Source organism: Hypanus sabinus, chromosome 4 (assembly GCF_030144855.1).
Source record: "Hypanus sabinus isolate sHypSab1 chromosome 4, sHypSab1.hap1, whole genome shotgun sequence".
Classification (NCBI taxonomy): Eukaryota; Metazoa; Chordata; class Chondrichthyes; order Myliobatiformes; family Dasyatidae; genus Hypanus; species Hypanus sabinus.
This window is the reverse complement of record NC_082709.1, coordinates 85,593,997-85,613,213: the sequence shown is the minus strand read 5'-3', so window position 1 is coordinate 85,613,213 and position 19,217 is coordinate 85,593,997. Positions and strand designations below refer to the sequence as shown.

Here is a 19,217-nt window from a genome sequence, read left to right as displayed (position 1 = left end):
GGTCATGTGACAGGTTTTTTTAACAGGGTGTAAAAGAAGGACCCCTCCCTGTGAGGAGGGGCAGTTCGTGGCTGGATTTGCCACGTTGACTTCATGCCACTGTGTGATTTAATGTGATGACGCAGTTTAGTTGAAAGATGAAGTTTTATCTAATGCCTAAAGTTTAAAAGGTCATTGCCAGCAGTTTCTTTACAATACTGCTAGTTGAGAATCAGTGGAGAGTGAAGATCGCAGTTCGGGAGTTAAAAGATCGAGGAGAATCGATTTTGACGGTGAAACAGGTTCGACCTTGTTTGATCCTCATTCGGAAGGAATTCATTGACTGCTCTCGTGTTAATCCCTGCGAAATAACAGAAAGGATTGGGAATAGTTCTGTAAAGGAAAGGTCAGTGACTTTAAGCCGTTTCGTTTCGTGAATTCTTCGAGGGAAAAAGTTTGATCTTGGGAACCGAAACAACACGGCATGAAAGAGAATTTAAATCATCTTAAAAAGTCTCTCCCTTAAATGAACTGTGAGCATTTTGAACTTTTGGCAATACTACTTTGAAGAACTGTTTTTGCAACATCACTTTAAGAACTGCTAAAGCTTCATCACTTTAAGAACTGTTTGAGCTGCCGCACAGCAGCTGATTTCCAGTTACGTTAGTGATTTGTTTACTTTTGGGGGGTTTCTTTTTAGTGTTTAATAAGCATGTTATTTGTTATAAAAACTCCTGCCTGACCCATTATATTTATTGTTGCCTGAATCCATAACAGGTGTAATAGAGAGCTTAGTTATAATCTCCTGAACACTAACTATCAGACAAGACCTTCTCAAACTATCTTTTCCACCAAGCATGCTTGAATTTCTAAACCACTTAGAAAATCAATCATCCATCAGCCCTCGAGTCTAATCAATCACCCAGTAAATGCTAGGTTTTATCGGGAATGAGAATGCAGGGAATTGGCTTCACTTTACACCTTACAAATCACCAATAAGCACACATACAAAAAGGTGTAAACACATTCTCCTGTCTTGTTGATGCTATCAGTGAATATCTTTGCACAGGTGAAGGGCAATTGTTGAGGCGGAACTGATTGCGTCTCCTAAGAGGAAAGTTGTTAAGTAACTGATATGACCCGGGCAAAGATGGGAAGAGGGTCAGCGGAATTCATTGTTACAGCACAGAGTGGTGTGATACTCTGAATTGTTTGTCCTCTGATATTGGTATGCTGACTTATTAAAACCACAAGGTATAGGAGCAGAATTAGGCCATTTAGCCCATTGATTAACCCCCCCCCCACCTATAATCAATAGCTTAAATCCTGGACCTCATTTTCAGTGCTGTTAAAGAACTCCATTCAGACCCCGTCTTTCATGAGACACCACACCTGGGTTGTTAGTGATTTTTTTCAAAGTACAGTACAGAAACAGGCCATTTGGCCCAACACATTCAAGCCATGCCTATCTAACCTATTCCCATTTCAAGGTTCAAAGATCAAAGTAAATTTATTAGCACATGGATGGGAGGGATATGGAAGGCTATGGTTTAGGTGCAAGTCAATGGGACAAGGCAGAATAATAGTTCAGCACAAACTAGATGGGCCAAAGGGCTTTTTTCTGTGTGGCAGAGCACCATGACTCTATTGTTAAAGTACGTATATGTTAGCCTGCAAGCCCATTGGAGGATGTAGGCTGGGGGCGGTCTATCCTGGGGCTGGCAGCCTGTCTTTTTGTGTGGGTGAAAAATGGACTGCGTATGCTGTTGTTGTTTTGCTTTGTCTTGTAGTTGTGTTGTTCTGCGAACCCTGTGGACATGCCATATTGTTACCGGAATGTGTGATGACACTTGCAGGTTGCTCCCAGCACATCCTTTGGTTGTGTTGGTTGTAAACGCAGATGATGCATTTCGCCATATGTGTGATAAATAAATAAATCAGATTCAAAGTGACAAGGGCCAATGGAAATGGAGCCTATGCAGGAACTCAGAGAGACAAGAGACTGCAGGTGAAGAGATTTGGCACATTGATCTTCATAAATCAGAGCATTGAGTACAGGAGGTGGGATGTTATGTTGAAGTTGTATAAGACATTGGCGAGGCCTAATTTGGAGTACTGTGCACAGTTTTGCTCACCCACCTACAGGAAAGATGCAAGTAAGCATATAGAGAACATTTACAGGCAGTTGCCAGGACTGTTAAAGAGAATGGTTGATTAATTAGACTTTATCCTCTAGCGCGTAGGAGACTGAGGGGTGATTTGACAGAGGTATACAAGATTATAAGGGATATAGACAAGGTAAATGCCAGCAAGCTTCTTCCATTGGAGTTGGGTGAGACCAGAACTAGAGATTATAGGTTAAGGGTGAAAGGTGAGGTATTTAAGGGGAACCTGAGGGGGAACTTCTTCACTCAGAGTGTGGGCTGAGCAGCCAGAGGAAGTGGTGGGTGTGGGTTTGATTGCAATATTTATGAGAAGTTTGGGTAAGTACATGGATGGGAGGGATATGGAGAGCCATGGACCTGCTGGATGAGAGGATAATGGGACTAGGTGGGCCCAGGGAGCTGTTTCTATGCTCTATGACTATGTTGGAATCAGCAACCTGCTGAAGTAACTCCATAGTTTAAACAGGGCCTCCTCCAGGTGTGGAGGTGTTATAGGCAAATGGAGGAGGGGAGAGGAGGGGAGGAAGGATGCATTTTATTGTATACTTCAATGAATATATCACAAATTGTCAGGACTGCTGAAAGGTCCATCTGAGATATTTATCAGAAGCACTGCGTATGCAGGGACCTTAGTATTATCAATGAGTCCTCCCATCCATCCAACAATCTCTTTGACCCCTTACTGTGCGGCAGAAAGTACTGTAGCAGTAAGACAAGGATGGGTAACATCTCCTTCCCCCAGGCTGTGAGACTACCAAACTCCCTAGCACCACCCAGGCCTCACCACGTATGAAGCACCAGTACCGTTATACTGTTAACTTTCTGACTTGTGTGGTAAATGCACCTTATGCTCAATGTCAATCTTCTGGAATATATTTCAATAGTTGTGGTAATATTACTTTGTGTTGTGTGTGAGTTACATTGTGCTCTATTTTGTGCCTTGGTCCAGAGGACAACTATTTTGTTTGGCAGTATAAGTGTGTACGATTGAACAGCAGTAAACTTAAAGTTGAACTTGATAAAATAAATTAATCTGAGTGGATTGTGAAGGTCTGGAAGGCATTGATACTGGTTTATTATTGTCACATGTACCGAGATACAGTGAAAAGCTAGTCTTGCAAACAGCTCATACGGATCTGATCGCCGCACAATGCATTGAGACAGAATGCAGAATAAAGTGTAAAAGCTACCAAAAAGGGCCAGTGCATGTAAACAATAAAGTGCAAGATTGGGTAGATTTTGAGGCTAAGACTCCAACTTATCATACAAGAGGTCATAAGAGGAGTCTGATACCAATGGGATAAGGCTGTGTTTGAACCTGGTGACAGGTGGGGGTAACGGATGATAGAACTAGATAAGGGAGGTGGGATGTGCGGGTTATTACAGTAAGGAAGGGCACAGTGGCGCGGTGATGGGTAGATGGAGTACATAGATCATTACAGCACAATACACACGATCCCACTCATGTCAGACGTTTCCGCCCAGGGAAAAAGTCATTGACTATCAATTTGATCTACACTCAGTGGCTTCTTTATTAGGTATGTTTGTGGTCTTCTGTTGCTGTAGTCCATCCGCTTCAAGATTTGATGCGCTGTGCATTCAGAGACAGTCCTCTGCAAGCCACTGTTGTAACGCATGGTTACTTGAGTTACTGTTGTCTGACTGCAGTTTAAACCAGTTGGCCATTTTCCTCTGGCCTCTCTCATTAACGAGACTTTTGCCCACAGAACTGCCAATCACCGGATGCTTTTTGCAACATTCACTGTAAACTCTAGAGACTGTTGTGCTTGAAAATCCTAGAACAGCAGTTTCTGAGATACGCAAACCACCCTGTCTGGCACCAACAATTAACCAATGGTCAAAGTGACTTAGATCGCATTTCTTCCCCATTGTGATGTTTGGTCTGAACAACAACTGAACCTCTTGACCATGTCTGCGTGCATTGAGTTGCTGCCACATGATCTACTGATTAGATGTTTGTATTAATGAGCAATGGTACCTAATAAAGTGGCCACTGAGTGTATGCCACTTATCTTGTAGGCAGCTGTCAATCCCAGGGAGTGATGGGTTTGTGCCCCTGGTGGGCTGTGTCCTCTCCAGGGGGCAAGCCTGGGCAGGAAGATTTGAAGAACTGGCTGTTGCCCATGCAGCAGGTTCCCCCTCTCCAAGTCTCTGAAGGAAGGGCAAATGCTGATCCAGCTTGGTACGAGTATCATCGCAGAGGTTGCCAGAGTGAAGATGTAAACATCAAACTGCCTTAGGAACCCCGGTTCCGGATTTCTTCCTTGGGGTTTACTCCCAAAGCCTTTCCCGTGGGTGGTTATGGGCGTAAGAGAGCAGAGGTTTAAAATCAGAGATTTTTTTCTCCCAGGCGGGCTGCCGTCCAAGGCTGACGAGCCCCACCTGGCTGAATATCATCTTGTACACCTCTAACAAGTCACAGCTCATCCTCCTTTGCTCCTAGGTTGCTCAACTTATCATAGTAAGACATGCTCTGTGTTCTGGGCAGGATCCTGGTAAATTTCCTCTGCCTCTCTCAAACTTCCATATCCTTCCTATAATGAAGTGACCAGAACCGAACAGTGTGGCGGGAAGGTGGGGAAGGAGGAGGAGCAATGAGAAAACAGTGAACTGGAACTGAGGAGTTTGCTCTGCTGAGTGCCAGTGTGGACACAATGGGGCAAGAAAAAGAAAGATTAAATGCAGGATGCTTCATGCATCCCCAGAGTTCAGCCCAGGAGTAGAATTAGGCTATTATGCCCACTGAGTCTGCTCCATCATGGCTGATTCATCATCTTTCTCAAATGCATTATCCCTACCTTCTCCCCATAACTATTTAATGCCCTTACTAATCAAGGACCTATCAACCCTGCTTTAAATATATTTGGCCTGCTCAGCTGTCTTTGGCAATGAATTCCACAAACTCACCACCCTAAGGCCGAAAAGAATTCCTCCTTAAAGTTCAAAGTTTAAGTAAATTTATTTCAAAGTACATATACATCACCATATGCTACCCTGAGATTCACTTACTTGAGGGCATTCACAATAGATATAACAGAAAAACAATAGAATCAATGAAAACGCATACTGCAAATACAAACAACCAAAGTGAAAAGGACAACAAGCTATGCAAACACTAAGAAGAGGGGAAAAATAGATAAGTATCAAGAACATGAGTTGTAGAGTCCTTAAAAGTGAGTCCAGTGGTTGTGAGTTGTGTTGGGTGAGCAAAGTTATCCCCTCCGGTTCAAGAGCCTGATGGTTGAGGGGTAATAACTGTTCCTGAACCTGGTGGTGTGGGATTTGAGGCTCCTGTACAGCCTTCCTGATAGTAGCAGTGAGAAGAGAGCTCATCTCTATTCTAAAAGGTCATCCTTCTATTCTGAGGCTGTGCCCCCGATCAGAGACTCCCCCACTATGGGAAACATCTGCTCCACATCCACTCTATCTAGGCCTTTCAGTATTTGATAGGTTTCATTCTTCTAAACTCTAGTGAGTACAGACTCAAAACATCAAACATTCCTTAGAATGTTATCCCTCAGACCCTCTTTGCTTGCCATAAGTTTAACCAATTGGTTTGAGTTGTTAAAGCCTCAGTCCTGCTTAAGTCGTTTGCCTTCTCACTGGATCATTCAACACCTGTGTTTGTATTACTTTTTGATTATATTGACCTCAGAGAGGGGGAGAAAAACAACCAAAATAAGGGATTAAGGTGTGTCTGGTACTGAAACACATTTCCAGTAGAAGCTTGTGACCATAGTAATGAACGAAGGATGGGTTCAACTTAATGGATCTTCCTGTGTCAAGATTCCCTTCACTCAACTAGAATGGGCTGTTTAATTTTTTTCCCCCCAAATTCTGGCTTCCGTTATTGTCACTTCAGCATTTCCGTTTTGCACTACCTCAGTTCGCATATTTTTGGAGAATTCTTTAATTTTGTGCTTAGAGCATAAAACAGTTCAGCACAGTACAGACCCTGTGACCCACAATGAGGTGGACAGATGGTGGTGTGTTTGGGCGCAGCAGCCTCTCGGGGGCCATCCAAAGGTATTTTTGTCTTTTTTATGATCACAGGAACTTCAGGTACTGCAGTTCTACCACATCAGTGAGCTGCTCGTTAGCAGAGAATCTGCACTTGGTGCCGATCATGCTGCTGCCTGCCACAGGAAGGCATTGGAGTCGGTGAACACTGGCGGTATGCAGTGACGTTTCTCTTGCGATTGCCAGACGCTGTTGGATATAGATAATGTAAAATGCAGCAAGTCCACTTCCATTGTTTATTTACAAGACAGACAGCGGGGGACCTGCGTGGCCTCAGTTGTAGCGAGAAATAGGTCTCATGCCGTGGGCTTGCCTGTTGCAGCAGTTCAGGAGAAGAGATGCTAGAGGTGGTGTAGCACAGCGTCCATGCTGGGATGAGGGCTGCACCAACCCACCCACCCTCATCAGTGTTGCCCTCCAAGTGTTTGGTTTGTGGAATGACAAGCTGGATTATGTACATGTGTATGTTCATCTGCAGTCTGCTGAAAACTGCTTGTTCTTGCCAATAACACCACGTACCATCAATTTATAGGACATGCCACTCAAGGGCTTCGGGTATACAGATGTACAGTATTTTTTATGTAACTGTATGTTTGCTTGCTATCATACATGTGTTATATGTAACTTGTGCTGTGTATGGCTGACTGTCAGTTCTGTGTTTTGCACCTTAGCCCTGGAGAAATGCCGTTACATTTGGCTGTATTTATGTATGGTTGAAAGATAATTAAACTTGAACTTTAATGTTTTACTGATCTTTTAACCTACTCCAAGATCAATCTCTGCTTCCCTTCAACATAATCCTCCATTTTTCTATCATCCATGTGTCTGTCTAAGAGTATCTTAAATGCCCCAATACATTTGCCTTTAACACCACCCCTGTCAGTGTGTTCTGCACACATGCCACCTCTAATCCCCCCCCCCCATACTTTCCTCCAATCGCCTCACAATTATGACCCTGAGTCACTCAATCTATGCTTCTTAACATCTCATAAACCTCTGTGGTCACCTCTCATCCTCCTTTACTCCAAAGAGAAAAGCCCTACTTCACTCAAATTCTCTTCACTTTGCTTGAAGGCAGAGTAGAAGGAAGCCACTCCCGAGGCAGACAGAGGACGACCTGGATCGGCAACATCAGGAAGTGGACCAGCCTCACCGCCAGAGATGCAAGAGGTTTGACTGCCGACAGATCGCAGTGGAAGGAAGCAGTCGCCGAGGCTCTGGCAGAGTAGGGCACAAGATGATGATGGGGCAAGCTTAGATGGAAGTCTTCGTCAGCATAGAGCAGGCGGGCTAAAGGGCTTGTTTCTCTGCTGTATGACTATGTTTATTTTAAATCTGGATTAACACACCAGTATTCACCTCTCCAAGCATCACTGCAAATTCAAAATGCACCCAGTTTAATCACCTGTTTCAGTCTATAAGGCATCAGGATAGGACATGATGCAGTGGTGGGTGTGAGGGGTTAGATCACAGACCATTTCAGGGACAGAATCTTCCCTCCCAGTGTTGATACGGACATGGATCAAAAGGCAGTGCCTCAACAAGGACCCTCACCATCCAGAACATGCCCCCTTCGCATTACTACCATCAGGGAGCCTGAAGGCACACACTCAAATTCTACCCCTCCACCATCAGTCCATGAACATAACCTCACTATCTCACACACCTTTTCTTCTTTATTTGAAGATACAACTCAGTAACAGGTCCTTCTGGCCCAATGAACCCGCACCATCCAATTACACCTATGTAACCAATTAACCCACTAACCCAAATGTCTCTGCAATGTGGGACAACCCCAAAGCATCTGAAAGAAACTCACTCAAATCGCACATTTTTTTAATCTATCTTTATTTTTAGTATTTTAATATTGCACTGTACTGCTGCTGCAAGACAACAAATGTCACGACATATATCAGTGATATTAAACCTGGTTCTGATTCTGAAATTCAACTCAACTATGTCTTCCAGATATCACAGCCTGTTCCTTTGTCAACCTCTCCTGGTCCCTCCACATGGATGTAGTGTTGAGGAAGTCACATCAGCACATGTAATTTCTTAGGCATCTGAGATAATTTGGCTTGCCCTTGAGGATTCTCTCAAACTTCCAGAGATCCGCTATGGAAAGTATCCTGATGGGTTATATCTCAGCCTGTTATAGCAACTGCTCTGTTCCGGACCATGCAGAAAGTGGTAAACACTGCCCAGTCTGTCACAGGCTCATCATTTCCTTCTGTCCGGTTCATTTTCATGGTGTGTTGCTTCAGAAAGGCTAACTGTGTCATCAAGGCTACCAGCCACCCTGGCCATTCACTTTTCTCTCTTCTACCTACTAGGAGAAGTAACAGCAGCTTGAAAACATGGACAAAAGAACAGCTCCTGCTGCACTGCTGTCAGGTTCCTGAACCAGTCACCTATCTCACATCCCCTTCCCAGTGCTGCCACACTCTTGAAACCTTAATTTTACCTCTCTTGTCATTGTCACTTTAACATTTAAATTTACACTGCCCAGTCTGCGCCATGGGACAATGCACCAGCCTGTTTTGTACAATTTACTATGCTCATTATTGCATTTATTATTATCGGCTACATTATTTAAAGCAACACGTTTGTGTGAGTGTGTGTGTAAGATTGGATTGGTGTTTAAGAGGGTGGGTGGGTGGATGTATGTGGGTGCGTGTGAGGGTGGTTGGGTGTGTGTACAGGTGTGTGAGAGTGGGTGGGTGGGTGTGTGTGTGTGTGCCTGAACAGATTAGATAAGGCAAAGTTATTTCCCATGGTAGGGGAGTCCAGGACAAAAGGGCACGACTTCAGGACTGAAGGACGTCCATTTAGAACTGAGATGCAGAGGAAGTAATTTAGTCAGAGGTAAATCTGTGGAATTTGTTGCCACAGCTGTGGAGGCTAAATCACTGGGTGCATTTAAGGCAGAGATAGATAGGTTCTTGATTAGCCAGGGCATCAAAGGGTATGGGGAGAAGGCTAGAGAGTGGGGATGGCTGGAAGAATTGCATCAGCCCATTATTGAATGGCAGAGCAGGCTTGTTGGGCCAACTGGCCTACTTCTGCTCCGAGGTGACTTGTGGGGTACCACAGGGCTCTGTATTGGGACCACAGCTCTTTACGATTTATGTCAACAATTTAGATGAGGGCATTGAAAACTATATCAGCAAGTTTGCTGACAATACTAAACAGGGTGGCAGTGTGACATACGAAGAGGACGTTAGGAGAATACAGGGAGACTTGGATAGGCTGGGTGAGTGGGCAGATACTTGGCAGATGTCATTCAATGTGAATAAATGTGAAGTTATCCACTTTGGAAGCAGGAACAAGAGGGCAGAGTATTGTCTGAACGGTGTAGAGTTAGGTAAGGGAGAAATGCAAAGAGACCTAGGAGTCCTAGTTCATCAGTCAATGAAGGTGAATGAGCGAGTGCAACAGGCAGTGAAGAGGGCAAATGGAATGTTGGCCTTTATTACAAGGAGAATTGAGTACAAGAGCAAGGATGTCCTTTTGCATTTGTACAGGGCCCTGGTGAGACCACACCTGGAATATTGTGTACAGTTTTGGTCTCCAGGTTTAAGGAAGGACATTCTGGCAATTGAGGAAGTGCAGCATAGATTCACTAGGTTGATTCCTGGGATGGCAGGGCTGTCTTACGCAGAGAGATTGGAGAGATTGGGCTTGTACACACTGGAATTGAGGAGATTGAGAGGGGATCTGATTGAAACGTTTAAGATAATTAAAGGATTTGATAGGATTGAGGCAGGAAGTATGTTCCAGATGTTGGGAGAGTCCAGTACCAGAGGGCATGGATTGAGAATAAGAGGTCAGTTATTTAAAACAGAGTTGAGGAAGAACTTCTTCTCCCAGAGAGTTGTGGAGGTGTGGAATGCACTGCCTCGGAAGACGGTGGAGGCCAATTCTCTGGATGCTTTCAAGAAGGAGCTAGATAGATATCTGATGGATAGGGGAATCAAGGGATATGGGGATAAGGCAGGGACTGGGTATTGATAGTGAATGATCAGCCATGATCTCAGAATGGCGGTGCAGACTCGAGGGGCTGAATGGTCTACTTCTGCACCTATTGTCTATTGTCTATATCTTACGGTCTTATATGTGCACAGGTGTGTGTGTGTGTGTGTGTGTGTGTGTGTGTGTGTGTCTACATGTAAGTGTAAGTATAGATGCATGTGTGTAAGGACAGTTGGGTGTGTTATGAGAGTAGGTGTGTCAGTGTGAGAGGGAGGGTAGGTGGATGTATGTGGTTGTGTGTTGGAAAGAGGGAGATTTTTCTTCAATTCACAGACAGCAGCTGCTTCATAACTCACTCCACAATAAACACAGCCAGCCTCACACAAAACATCACAAGCTCAAACCGTCTTTCCTTCTCAGTTTCCTTGGGTCTGATGGGAGTTTTCTGTGGAGTCATAGTGCACTCCAGCACAGAAACAAGCCCTTCGACCCATCTAATCCATACTCACTATGCCTTCTGCCTAATCTCACCGACCTGCACCTGGACCTGGACCACAGCCCTCCATACCCCTCCCATCCACATACTTATCCAAACTTCCCTTAAATTCTGCAGTCGCACTTCACTGATGGCTCGTTCCATACTTGCACCAACCCAAATTTCCCCTTAAATATTTGAATGAATGAAAGAAATTCTATTTTTCGGTCAATACAAACATAACAAAAAGCATCGTTTTCAACGATGATTGTATGAGACAAAATTAAATAATAAAACTCTTTAAAATAGACTGAAAGGGTGCAGGCTGAAGCTACAGCTTATTACGCCTACCCCTCCTACTTATACAAAAACATATTTGGCATCAATCATCACATCAAAACAAAGAATTCATAATCCTTTAACACAAAATCCAATTCCAAGTATCATTTATTTATTTGTTTGTTTATATTATAAATATCTGACTTTTCACTATTTGTTCTAATCTCAATGAACTTCAGTGGGAAAACCTGTGTAGATTTACCCTATCAGTTTCCCTCATTTTTATCTTAAGACCGCCTCTATAAAACTACAGGAGGAAAAAGGAAGAGGTCCATGATCTAGTCCTTATCAGGGGAATGGGGGTGAACAGGGTGGACAACATTAAATTCCTTGTCATTACCATTTCACAGATTCTGTTCTGGCACCAGTGCCATTACAAAGATGGCAGAGCAGCACCTCTATTTTCTTAAAAGTTTGCACAGATTCAACGTCATCTAAAAATTTGACTAACTTCTATAGTTCCACAGTGGAAAGTGGCTTCATGACCTGGTATAGAAACACCAATGGCCAGGAATGGAATAGCCTACAGAAAGTGACGGATTCATCCCAGTCCACCCCAGGCAAAGTCCTCAGGTTCCATACCACCAGGTTCAGGAACAGTTATTACCCTTCACCCGTTAGGCTCCTGAACCAGCGTGGAGAACTTCGCTCACCTCAACACTGAACTGATCACCGAACACAATCTGCCGACTCCTTGAAAGATGTATGTATTTATGTATGTATGTGCTCAGTTTGTCTTTCGTTGATCATTTGTTGTTTGTCAGTCTTTGGAAGTAGTTTTTCATTGATTCTATTGTATTTCTTTTTCTCTCTGTGAATGTCTGCAAGAACCCCAGGGTAGTATTTAGTGACATATACCTACACTTGATAATAAATTTACTTTGAACTTTGAAGATCGCCTCTCATTCTCCTGAGCTCCAAAATCATTTCTGATGTGATGATTTATGCTATATGATGGTATGCAAGACAAGTTTTTCACCATATCTCAGTACCTGTGACAATAATAAACTCATTCCAATCATATTTATGAACGGTTCATGAATCCATTCTTAAACGAGAAAATCTGCAGATGCTGGAAATGCAAACAACACATAAAATACTGGAGGAAGTCAGCGGCATGCAGGGAAAAGAGTAACAGTCCATGTTTCTGGCCGAGAACCTTCAGTGTGATTGGAGAAAAAAGACTGAGGAGTAGATTTTAAAGGGGAGGGGGGAGAGAGAGAGCAACACCAGGTGAGGGGTGAAACCGGGAGGGGGAGGGGTGAAGTAAAGAGCTGGGAAGTTGATTGGTGAAAGAGATTAAGGCTGGAGAAGGGGGAATGTGATTGGAAAGAAGCGAGGGAGGCGATGAGACGAGATGAGAGAGGAAAATGGGAATGGGAAATGGTGAAGTTCAAGGAATCGATGTTCGTACCATCAGGATGGGGACTACTCAGGCCTCCTTTCTTTCTTCCAGGGCCTTCGGTCCTCTCCTATCAGACCCCCCCCCCCCTTTTCATCAACTTCACAGCTCTTTACCTCACCCCCCTTTTCAGCTTTCACCTTGTGCTTACACCCCCCCCCCCCCGCCAAACACACACACCTTTTAAATCTACTCATCGTTTTTTCCTCCAGTCCTGCTGAAAGGTCTCGGCCCCAGATGTCGGCTGTACTTTTCTATAGATGCTACTTCGTTATTTTTGTAATATATATTAATTTATATCTTAATTGTAATAAATATTGATTTTAATATTAATTAGCATTAATATTTTATGCTGCAATACATTTCACGTTATAGGAGACCGTGATAATAAACTTGATTCTCCCCATCGCTCTCCCTGCTCTCTCTATTTCTGTCTACCTCTCGTTCTATTTTAGTTTCGCCCTGTAACCCTATCCGACTTCAGTTTTCCCTCTCGCATTTCTCTCCGACTGAACAAGATGTGATCCCTGTGTAAACACGTGTGCGAGGTGTGAAGTCTCCCGCTTTGTGCTTCTGTTGTTGGCGTACGCAAAATGCATCTAATCTCATCTGTACCCGACACACAACGATCCCTTCTTCATTGTGGCTAATGGGCCGTGAAACAGCCCCGCATCCAACTGCAAATTGATCCAATTATTCCAACAAGCAATTAGACTGAACGACAACTTCCTTTAACAACTTGACCTCCACACACAGCCCACCCCGAGATCCCAATGAACCGCACGAACCTATCGCCGAGTGCATTGGCGGGCCTAAATCTGGAGATCCTCATTTTGCATCTGAAAGCTTTTACATGCAATATATAACGTGGTTATTTATTTATACAACGGACATGCATATAATACTAGCAGGTGAGCTCCCTCTGAACGCCTCTCTACAATCCGCCCCCCACACACAGACACACACATACCCAAGAATAAGGTAATGACCATACAACTATTAGAAGACTGTAGAGGATATTGATGTAACGAACATTTCCTACACGCCTGTAGATTACATACGTATAGCTGACGCGTAGATGAATAATTGGTAAAACAGTAAATTGGTTTATTATTGACACCTGCAGCTAGGTACAGTGAAAAACTTTGTTTTGCACGCTACCCATGGAGATCAGTTCATTACAACAATGCATTGATGTAGCACAAGAGGAAACAAGATTGTAGAATAAGGTGTTATAGTTTCAGAGAAAGTGCAGTGCACACACATGCACACCGAAACACAATTCCCAGGATTCAAAAGACTTCGGGGTATTTTGATATAGTGACAATTTCGTTTACGCCTGCAGTATATATAGCTCGCGCTTAGAAGAGTAATACTCTCCCCTTTCTCTGTCACCCTTTCTTCTCTTTCCCCCTTCAGTCACTCTCTCTTCCTCGCCCTTCTCTCTGTCTCCACACACACACAAACGCAGAGAGACACACATGGACAATTCTTAAGATGAAGATCATGATCGCACTCAAACCACTTTAGGGTATCCTAATGGAGTGATAATTTCCTCTCCATAGTTCATGCTGAGATGGATATAAACAATAAATAATATATACATAGGTATAGATAATAGTTATACAAAAGTGTCCCTCCACCCCACAGGAAACCGAAAAGAGCGGCATTTGCCAGCGACCGATCCACGACAACTACTTCGGACCCGGAGAGGCTTAATGCCTTAATCCCGCTTCAGTATCAGGGGCGAATGACAAAGGGGACTTGCACTGTATCCTCGGCTCAAGCATTCCGACGCACAGCACAATACACAATTGTTCCTTCTCAAACGCGGAACAGATGCCACGGCAGAATAAAGCCGCGCCGATGTTCAGAAGAATCCTTTATTTTGTAGCGACATTTGGAATTTATAAGCCGATGAGCAGTTTTAACGGGACGTCCGGCCCGTGTCAAAACAGCCGTCACACTGAACGAACAGTAAAACACGCTTTGAGGGTGTCCTCGTGATAATTCGATTAAAATGTGAACTCTTAACAACTCCTCTGAATAACCTCCACTTTAAACTTAACTCTGACATTTATTTTTCCTGATCTAGGTATCAGAAGGAAAGATTATTCCCACATAATGTTCCCAGGAAATAGAGTGAGATGCACGCCACTATGGAAAAAAAAACTGCAAGCGTAAACATGAAAAATATGATCAGTTTTCCTTTCTATTATATTTTCAGAAAGGTAACCTGCCCGGTATGTCAAGATTTGAGGACCTGAGCTATAGGTTAGGACTTAATTCCCTGGAGTGACGGATAGAGGGATACAAAATTATGCCAGCAGGATGGGTGAGACTAGAACTGGGAGTCATGGATTAAGGGCGAAAGGAGAATTTCCTCGCTCAGAGTGCTGAGTGTACGGAACTAGCTGTCAGCGCAAGTGCTGGATTTCAACATTTGACAGGGGTTTGGATAGGTGCACGGATGGGAGGGATGTGGTCCGGATGCCAGTCGGCGAGTCTAGGCAGTCGGCACAGACTAGATGGGCCGAAAAGATTGTTTCCGTGCTGTAGTTCTCTGTGACTCTCAATAAACTGGACAACACGCACATAAATGCTGTATTAACTCAGCAGATCAGGCAGCGTTTAATGATAGGAATAAACAGTGGACGTTTCGGACCGAGGCCCTTTATCTGGAATTGTATGCATATATATTTTTGCAACATTAAAGACACACACAGAGAACAAATAAGGGGACCGTTTGGTCAGTCATTCTCGCGTGATCTGTGAAAGAGTTATTCGGTTAGCCCTCGAACAGTGCAGCACAGAAATAGGCCAATCGGCCCATCAAGTCCACGCCGAACTCTTATTCTGCATAATCGACCAGCACCCTCCCCTCCATGTACCTATCCAAACCTCATTAATGTTGACATCCTGTTCACTATGAAGATAAACGAGCCTGCAGATGCTGCAAACTAGAACAATAGCAGATCTCAGCGTCTATGGAGGCAAACGGTGCAGCGACATTTTAGGTCGAGGCACTTCGACCGAAGTGACGGGGTGTCTCCGCGGACGCTGGGCGACCAGTTGACTTGTCGATTTATTTTGCCTCTTTAACAACATCACTGTAGGAGAGGAAACGAAGCTCTCTTACAAAGTTCAAAGTAAATTTGTTATGTGTGTGCAATATATGTAAGCGGGCCTGTGGTGGCATCAGCACCGGACTTCCAGGCGAGTGGTCCTGGGGTCGAATCCGGCCGGCTCCCGGCACGCTGTGCATCCGTGCTGGGTTGAGCGTCAAGCTAGCAACTCTGCCTAGTAAAAAACATAAGATGCTAAAGGAAGGACAAGGTTGTCGCCCTACCCGCCACAAGGCGTGGAGAGGAACGGCAATAGTATATGTCACCATATACAATCTTGAGATTCATTTTCTTGCGGGCATTCGCAGTAGGTACAAAGGAACACAATAGAATCCATGAAAAACTACACAAAGATGGCAAACTGCAAATACAAAAACTAATAATAGATAGATACATACAAAGATAGACAGACAGATAGATCCTTCCTCAAATGAGGTGACCTCAACTGAATACAAGGGTGGTCTAACCAGTTTTATACGTTCATCAGATAGATCCTGAATTTAAAATAAAATGCACAAAATGCTGGGTCGGGCCAGGGGAGTGGACGGCCTGCAGACGCTCTCTCTCCTGCTGAGTTCGTCCAACAGGTTGCTTCTGCGTTTGTTCCAGATTCCAGCACCCGCGGTCTCCAGTGTCACGTGGACAGGATCTAAACGGAGAGGACCTACATTGTCCTGAGTCAAGAAGAGAATGAGCTGATCTCAGTGAAGCGTATAACACTTCTGTTGGGCTAAAGAAAGCAGATGTAGGGTTGGTGATATTTTTGCCTGGACTACCGATCGACTGAGGGTCACAGCACGAAGTTCCGCACGGAGTTGAGAAGAAATGTCTTCACCCCAAGTGTGGCAAATCTTTGGAATCCCTGGGAAGGGCTCGCAAAGTTCATTCCAGACAGCAATAGGTACATTATTTGATACTTAGGTAGTGGCATGAGGGTAATAGATCAGCTGTGATTTTATTGGCGGAGGAAGCGCAGGAGTACTATTCATTTCATAATCATATTTTTCATAGTTTTACCAAGGAAGAGTACACAAAGTTCAAAGTAAATTTATTATCAAAGTACGCAGTGAATACGTCATCATATACTATCCTGAGATTCATTTTCTTGCAGGCATTCAGAATAAATACAAATAAAGACAACGAATTGTGGAAATAGAAAAAAGAAAGTAACTGTTGAACCTGCGCTGCCCCCCCCCCCCCACACACACACACATACGATGCCATCAGCACCGTTCCCCCTCTTGTTGCACTGGAACCCAGACTCACTCCCCCACCCCAAATCTCTTACCGCCTCACCCACCCGTACTAGTGCTCAGTTACAGTAGTCTATTAACGTGCTTCTGTGCTGTCAGTATTATTATACAAAAATCTTACACTTTATTATAATTTATAGCTTTCCATGTATTTCACTGCTACTACCACAAAACAATAAATTTCACGATATATGTCAGTGATATTAAACATGATTCTGATTTTGGTAAATCTATATCAAATGTTTCATAACTTGAAGCATCTATTCTCAACTTCTCACGGACATAGATACAGAACAGAGACCAGGTCACTGGGCCCACCACTTGTGTTGAATTAATTGCTGAACTAATCTCTTCTACCTATATCATTCTATTGCTAGCACATTCATGTATCTGTCCAAGAGCCTCTTCAACATCTCTGTCGTATTTGCCTCCACCACCACCCTTGGCAGGGCACTTCAGACACCCACCCACCGCTCTCTGTGCCAAAACCTTGCCCCGAACATCTCCACTGAACTTACCCTGTTTCACCTTAAATGCATGGAATTAGTCATTTACCCCTGGGGAAAAAGATGCTGCTGCCCGTCTACTCGATCTATGCCTCTCATAATCTTATAAATATCTATCGGATCTCCCCTCAGCCTCTGCCGCTTCAGAGAAAACAACCTAAACTTGTCCAGTTATAACACCCGCCCTCTGATTCAGGCGGAATCCTAGTAAACCCCTTCCTGCACCCTTCCCAAAGCCTCGAAATCCGTTCTATAAAAACCGAACTTCCCTAAACTGCACCGAGCAGTCTTTTTTCAGTAAATTTCTAAGCATTACTTTTCTAGATTGTGAGGATTTTTTCCCCTCTAAAAATGGAAGTTTGTGTGACACATTTGGATTACAGTCAATAAAAACGAGTTCAGGCTAGGGGAATATTTAGCCCGGAGTGTAGGAGGCAGAGGAGTGACCGTACAGAGGTCTATAAAACTGTTTTTCCCCCAGGGTAGGGGAGTCTAAAGCTAGAGGACAAGTTTAAAGTGAGAGTGGAAAGATTTAAAGGGGCAACGTTTACATTGAAGGAGCTGCTAGAGAAAGTGGTAGAGACAGGTACAATTCGAATCATGGAAACAGGCCTTTTGGCCCACTGCGCCCATGCCGACCATGGTGTCGGTCCCATTTGCCCGCGTTGGCTTCCGATTCCTCTAAACCACTCAAATGTTCGAGCAAGTACGTGGACAGGTAAGGGACATGGGACAAACGCAGCGAGGCATCTTGGTCGGCATGGGCGAGTTGGGCCAAAGGGCCTTTTTCTGTTCTAGGGGTCGACGAAAGACTAACTTCAGAAATATTGATACAGATTCACCGACTGTTATGAACTATGCAAACTCTACACGTGTCAATGAAGTCAGGTACTCACTGTTGTAGTCGGGTAGCCTAGGTATCATCATGCCGGCGGCTTGAGCCCGGAGCCAGTGATCGAGCTGGAAAGAGCCCGCGGCGGCGGCGGCTGCCTTGAGGTGCTCGGGGTGTGGCTGAGCGAGCTGCGGGAAAGGCCCGTACGACAGAGCTGGGTGGTGGGCTCCCAATGCCGGATAGGTGTAGACGGGATGCCCGTACATGGCGGGCAAAGCGGAGTGGGACAGAGAGCCAAGTGCTGGGGGCTGCAGGTTGAGTAGACCAGGCTTGGGGATGATCCCGCTAGCCAGCGACACGGCGCCCACCGTTCCCCGGGGAGACGGTGTGTCGGTGCGGATACAGGAGCCCGGGCTCCCCGCTGAACTCTCGGGCATCGAGTTGGGACTCAGCACTGGAGGAGAAGAGCTCGGCACCGCCCGGGCAGGCTCTTCGGCTAACAGAGCGTCGATCCTGAAGTTCTTGGACTTCTCCATGTTCCTGGAGTGACAAGTGCAGAGATTTGGAGATCTGGGGACGTCCCTCTCAGTGTGAGAAGAGCTCTCTACAATTCCTGGCCGGGCCACCGCGTAGGACGGCACTGCCAGCCTATCACAGAATCACCTGCAGATCACCTCAACTCCCCTCGCAGTTTCCAGGGAACTCTCGGCAATAACACCTACTCTCTAAAGGGTTCTCCCTTGCTTGGGGGACAGTTGAGCAAGACCTGAGAGTCCCACAATTAAAAGCGTCCCCGTTTCTAATTACCTCTTCGGATCACTTTACATCGTATGTCACTTTCTATCCTTCCGTCTTTACGAGTTTTGGTTCCGCGCCTGTTCTCTGTCTGTCTCGCCTGTCTTTCTCTTCTGCGTACTCGGCCCCTCCTTTTTTCGTTTATTGTGTCTATTCTTCTATTCTTTTCTCTCTTTCGTCCCTGATTCCTCCCCACTCTCGTTTTCTACCTTCGCCCACGTTTTCATGTGCCGCTGTTTCTGGAATCCCCCAACTTCCTCTGAGCCCGCTGAGCCTCTCTCTCACCGCATTCCTTGGCGCACGGGTCTGTGTGTGTATTTTGGTCCTACAATG

At 44.7% G+C, this 19,217-nt stretch overlaps 1 protein-coding gene across 1 annotated transcript in view; it reads right to left on the bottom strand.

Annotated features, from left to right (window-relative positions):
* The window catches only part of LOC132392142 (motor neuron and pancreas homeobox protein 1-like), an 83,902-nt gene extending 65,277 nt beyond the window's left edge, over positions 1-18,625 (bottom strand). The window contains exon 1 of the mRNA XM_059965990.1: positions 18,154-18,625. Within this exon, the coding sequence (XP_059821973.1) occupies positions 18,154-18,625 (472 nt within the window). The remainder of the gene's footprint in view (positions 1-18,153) is intronic.
* Positions 18,626-19,217: the final 592 nt, after the last annotated feature.